Source organism: Triticum aestivum, chromosome 5A (genome assembly GCF_018294505.1).
Source record: "Triticum aestivum cultivar Chinese Spring chromosome 5A, IWGSC CS RefSeq v2.1, whole genome shotgun sequence".
Lineage (NCBI taxonomy): Eukaryota > Viridiplantae > Streptophyta > Magnoliopsida > Poales > Poaceae > Triticum > Triticum aestivum.
The window spans coordinates 1,361,035-1,365,459 of NC_057806.1; the positions used below are offsets into that span (position 1 = coordinate 1,361,035).

General features: G+C 50.2%; 1 protein-coding gene across 1 annotated transcript; it reads left to right on the top strand.

Moving 5' to 3' along the window:
- Positions 1-1,166: 1,166 nt before the first annotated feature.
- LOC123106249 (cysteine-rich receptor-like protein kinase 6) lies at positions 1,167-3,985 on the top strand (the record flags this gene model as incomplete). Its single annotated transcript, XM_044528464.1, has 3 exons — positions 1,167-2,004; positions 3,112-3,171; positions 3,254-3,985. Coding segments are annotated over 3 exons (1,569 nt in total), but the record flags the coding sequence as incomplete, so codon positions are not given.
- Positions 3,986-4,425: the final 440 nt, after the last annotated feature.

The following is a 4,425-nucleotide window of genomic DNA, read 5'->3' on the forward strand; positions in this document are numbered from 1 at the left end:
CGGCGGGGGGGGGGGCGATTTTTATAGCCGCCGGGGGAGGAGTGTGTACGCGGGGCGGGGGCGGCGCCGCACCGCCCGTGAAGAGCCACCCCGTGAGGAATCAATGGAAAGCTGACCGGCGGCAGCCTTGGCATTGATTCCCGCGGGAAACCGAGGCGTTCGCAGGACGACGAGGCGAGTGTCGCTGACTCGGCGGGCCCACGGCTCTTTCGCGCCAAAACCATTTTGCCCGACGCCCCCAGCGCGCCGGGTTCGGCCTGGTTTCACCGGCGCTGAATTCGGCCCGAGCTAGCGAAAATTGGACTTCTACAGACGTGACTGGGCCGATTTTTATGCGCCGGCGCGAAAAAATCGTCTGGAGAGGGTGTGTTGGGGGCTCGGTTGAAGATGCTCTTATTCTTGACTACTGAAGCAACCGTTTGTATATTGGAAGCTTCCTTAGGCCAACACTGAAGCAACCCTCCATTTTTTATGTCATTTTGGCTGCCCATACCCAACTTGTGCATGCCTACTTGCATTGGGCAGACGCCGCGTCAACTTCCCTGCGAGTATCCCTGCTAGTATGACAGCGATGGCTCTGCATTGACTAGTTATTAATCGAGTCATCTGCACGCAACAACTTCGAGATTCATGCACCTTCCTTCCTTCCTTCCTTCTTACGGACAATGTTTTTCTACTAATACCTCCTTGCTCTGCCTAGCTAAAACCAAACCAAAAGGTCTCTTGCTCTGCCCACCACCACGCCATGCATGGGCATGGGAATGGCTGCTCATGGACTCAAGCTCTTGTGCTTTTCGTTGGAACTCGGTCCACAGGATCGATCATATTAAATCACGATGAATACGCGCATATAAAATCTGTTGCCAAAGGCACGTGTCGTGTCTTTCCTTTCTCTCTTCATTATTTCTGCTTTCTTGCACAGGTACAAAATATTCCAGCCCTGGTTGTGTGTATATATATACACGCAGGAGGAACGACCCAAATAGCCTAGACCTACACGGACTCTTGCTAGAAGCCTACCTGTACAAGTAAACGCTTCGTACACTGCCGGGACACAAACCAACCTAAACTAAACCTACCAAAGTAGTACTCCTTGACTCACACGTACTAAACCTAGTACTACGGACACTTGACAAAATCCTAACCGGACTATATGACCACACACGTATTGGCTAGCACAAACTAGACAAGATTATCTAACACTCCTCTTCTTGGCACTCCCGCTCGCCGCCGCACAGCCGTGGCCGCGTTGCGACCCCAGCAGCGGCAACTACTCGGCTGGCAGCGCGTACGAAACCAACCTCCTAAACCTCGTCCTCACCCTCAGGCAGGACGCCTCCTCCTCGGCGTCCCGCTTCGCCTCCGGCACCCTTGGCGCCGCCCCGGACACCGTCTACGGCCTGGTGCTCTGCCGCGGCGACGTCACCGCCTCCGAGTGCCTCGACTGCGGCACCTCCGCCTATGAGAAGGCCACGACGGCCTGCGGCCGCCGGATCAGGGACGTGGCACTCTGCTTCAACCCGTGCTACGTCCGCCTGTCGGACAACAACTTCCTCGCCTCCGCCAACAACTCCGGCGAGATACCTCTCATCAGCGGTACCAGCATCAGCAGCAGCGACGTCGCGGGCTACGACCGGGCGCTCACCGGCCTCCTCAACGCCACGGTGCACTACGCGGTCGACAACTCCACGCAGCTGTTCGCCACGGGGCAATGGGTAGGGCCCGACCCGGGGTTCAGCCACATCTATTCGGCGGCGCAGTGCGCGGGGGACCTGTCGCCGGCGCTGTGCCGGAGTTGCCTCCAGGGCCTCTTGCGCGGGTGGTTTACCAAGTTCCGCTTCCTGCCCAACGGGGATGGCTCCAGGGTCGCTGGCTCCCGGTGCACCTTGAGGTCCGAGGTGGGGAAGACCTTCTTCAACGGCGCCGCCATGGTCCAGCTCCCGGCCAAGGCTGCCGCACCGCCACCAGCGGCGACGGCTGTGCCAGTACCAGGCACTACAGGAGGTAAGTTGACAACTCAAGTATACTGTACAGCATATACCCATCCTCAAGTAGCACACTTTTTTTTTCTATTTTTTAAACAGTTTTGCTAAAGGCGACTGCTAGTTCTTTTGAACAAAATAGCTCTGATGGTTGTAGCAAAACCATTTGCCGGTTCCAGCTCCGGTGTCGGCCGGTGGAAGCAAAATTGCTCGCTGGTTGTAGCAAACTAGGCACCAGTTCCAGCTCCGGCGCCGACAGGTGGCAACAAAATTGGTCTGCTGATTGTAGCAAAAACATTTGCTGGTTCCAGCTCCAGTGTCGGCAGATGTCAACAAAATAGCTCTGATGGTTGTAGCAAAACCATTTGCCGGTTCCAGCTCCGGCGTCGGCCGGTGGAAGCAAAATTGCTCGCTGGTTGTAGAAAACTAGGCACCAGTTCCAGCTCCGGCGTTGGCCGATGGCAGCAAAAATTGCTCGCGCGAGGGTACAGCTTGACCCAGCAGTAGCGTCGCCACTGGATGTAGCTCCGTCGCCAGAGGCTGTAGCTCCGCCAAAAATTGACAGTTGGGGGATCATATGGAGGGGGAGTGTTTGAGAGTAGCGCCTGACATGGTCACCCGACGGAGGAGAGAGGGCATGCATATTGGACTAATAGTTGCGGCCACCATAGCCGAATTCTTAGAGTTGCATATGTATTATTAGTGTCCTAACATGACATGGTCACTAATAGTTGCCTAACCAATTGGGCCACCAAGATTACATTCCTAGATTCATAATTAATAGCCATGTCATGATAGTTACAAATTTGAATCATGCACATCTTTAAAGGCTAGCAAGAAACAAATCAACTAGAGAGGAATTGTATTCAAACAATATTTGGGAATCTTTGTTTGCTTGTTAATTAGATTTGTATATAAGAAATGCTCTGGTAAACATAAGGAAAATCAGTGATCTCTCAAAGATCAAAATGCTTGTAAGCATCAAATCACAATACACCAATTGGTTAACCTGTGCATGTGTAAAACCCTCAATTGCTACATTAAACATGTGCACAAATAAAAACTAGTAATTATTCTACTATGGATGTATCAAACATCACTCGCATTAATTTGGTATTTATTGATGCAGGAGAGGACTATATCCTAAATTGGGAACAACGGCTTCATATTGCATTTGATGCTGCCCAAGGTTTGAATTTAAGTTGGGTGTTTGCCTTTTGGTCATGTATGTATATGTGTGCTGACGAAGTACAAGTTTTAATAAACTACAGGATTGGAGTATTTACATGAGTTATGCACCCCATCAATAGTGCATAGAGATGTGAAGACCCCCAACATCCTACTAGACAAGAATCTAGTGGGGATAATATCTGATTTTGGGCTTTCGCGGGCTTTTAACGATGCTCACACACACATATCTACTGTTGCTGCTGGCACTCTTGGCTACCTTGACCCTGAGTACCATGCAACTTTCCAACTCACTGTCAAGACAGATGTTTACAGCTTTGGTATTGTGCTGTTGGAGATCATCACTGCTCAACCCCCAGTGATCATGGACCCTCAACCCGTCCACCTACCAAAATGGGTGCGCCAAAAGATAGCAAAAGGCAGTATTCATGATGTCGTGGACAAAAAGTTGTTAGATCAATACAACGTCAGTTCCCTGCAGAGTGTGATAGACCTTGCCATGGACTGTGTCGAAAATGCAGCCGTTGATAGGCCGGCCATGACCGAGGTTGTTTCAAAGCTCAAAGTGTTGTTGCCATTGGTTACAAGCGAAAAGCGGTCTATTTATGGAACCACTCAATATAAAAACTCCATGGATAGTGAAATTTCACAACAGTACCAGTTGACGATTTCTGGAGCAAGCACGGAAGGGAGCTCCTTCCAGTCTGGTTATACCGGTGGGATGTCAGCAATAAGCATGTCTTCTGGAAGGTGAAAGGAAAATTCTCACTGAGTTATTATTACATCTACTTATATAACTTTGGCAGTTTGCACAATTGTGTTATCATTGATTGTTTATAAATTGCAAACTAGTCATTTTATCTTGATCGTTCCATGTCTACTCGACTGTGGAAAGGGGTGTTAAGTATAATAGTCTAATGATGTGCCCCCTGGTGCGCTCCCCATAAGGTAGATCGTCCAATGTTATAGTTGTGGTGCACTTCGCCAAGAATGGACAGGTCGGCACGTGATGTGTGGCCAAAGGAGCAGATTGGAAAAGTCCCGAGCATATCTTACGATGAATCTATAATCATAACCGAGTAAGAGAATACCATAAATACTCATTTGGTCATAGTAGCAATAGGCTACACACCATTAGCATAACATACAAACTAAATCCCGTTACGGGCACACCTGAATGCCCCGTGCCTCATTTACGTTGGCAGGGTTTACGGCGGCAACGACTTGCTTCACGATGGTCTTGTAAGTAGCCTTA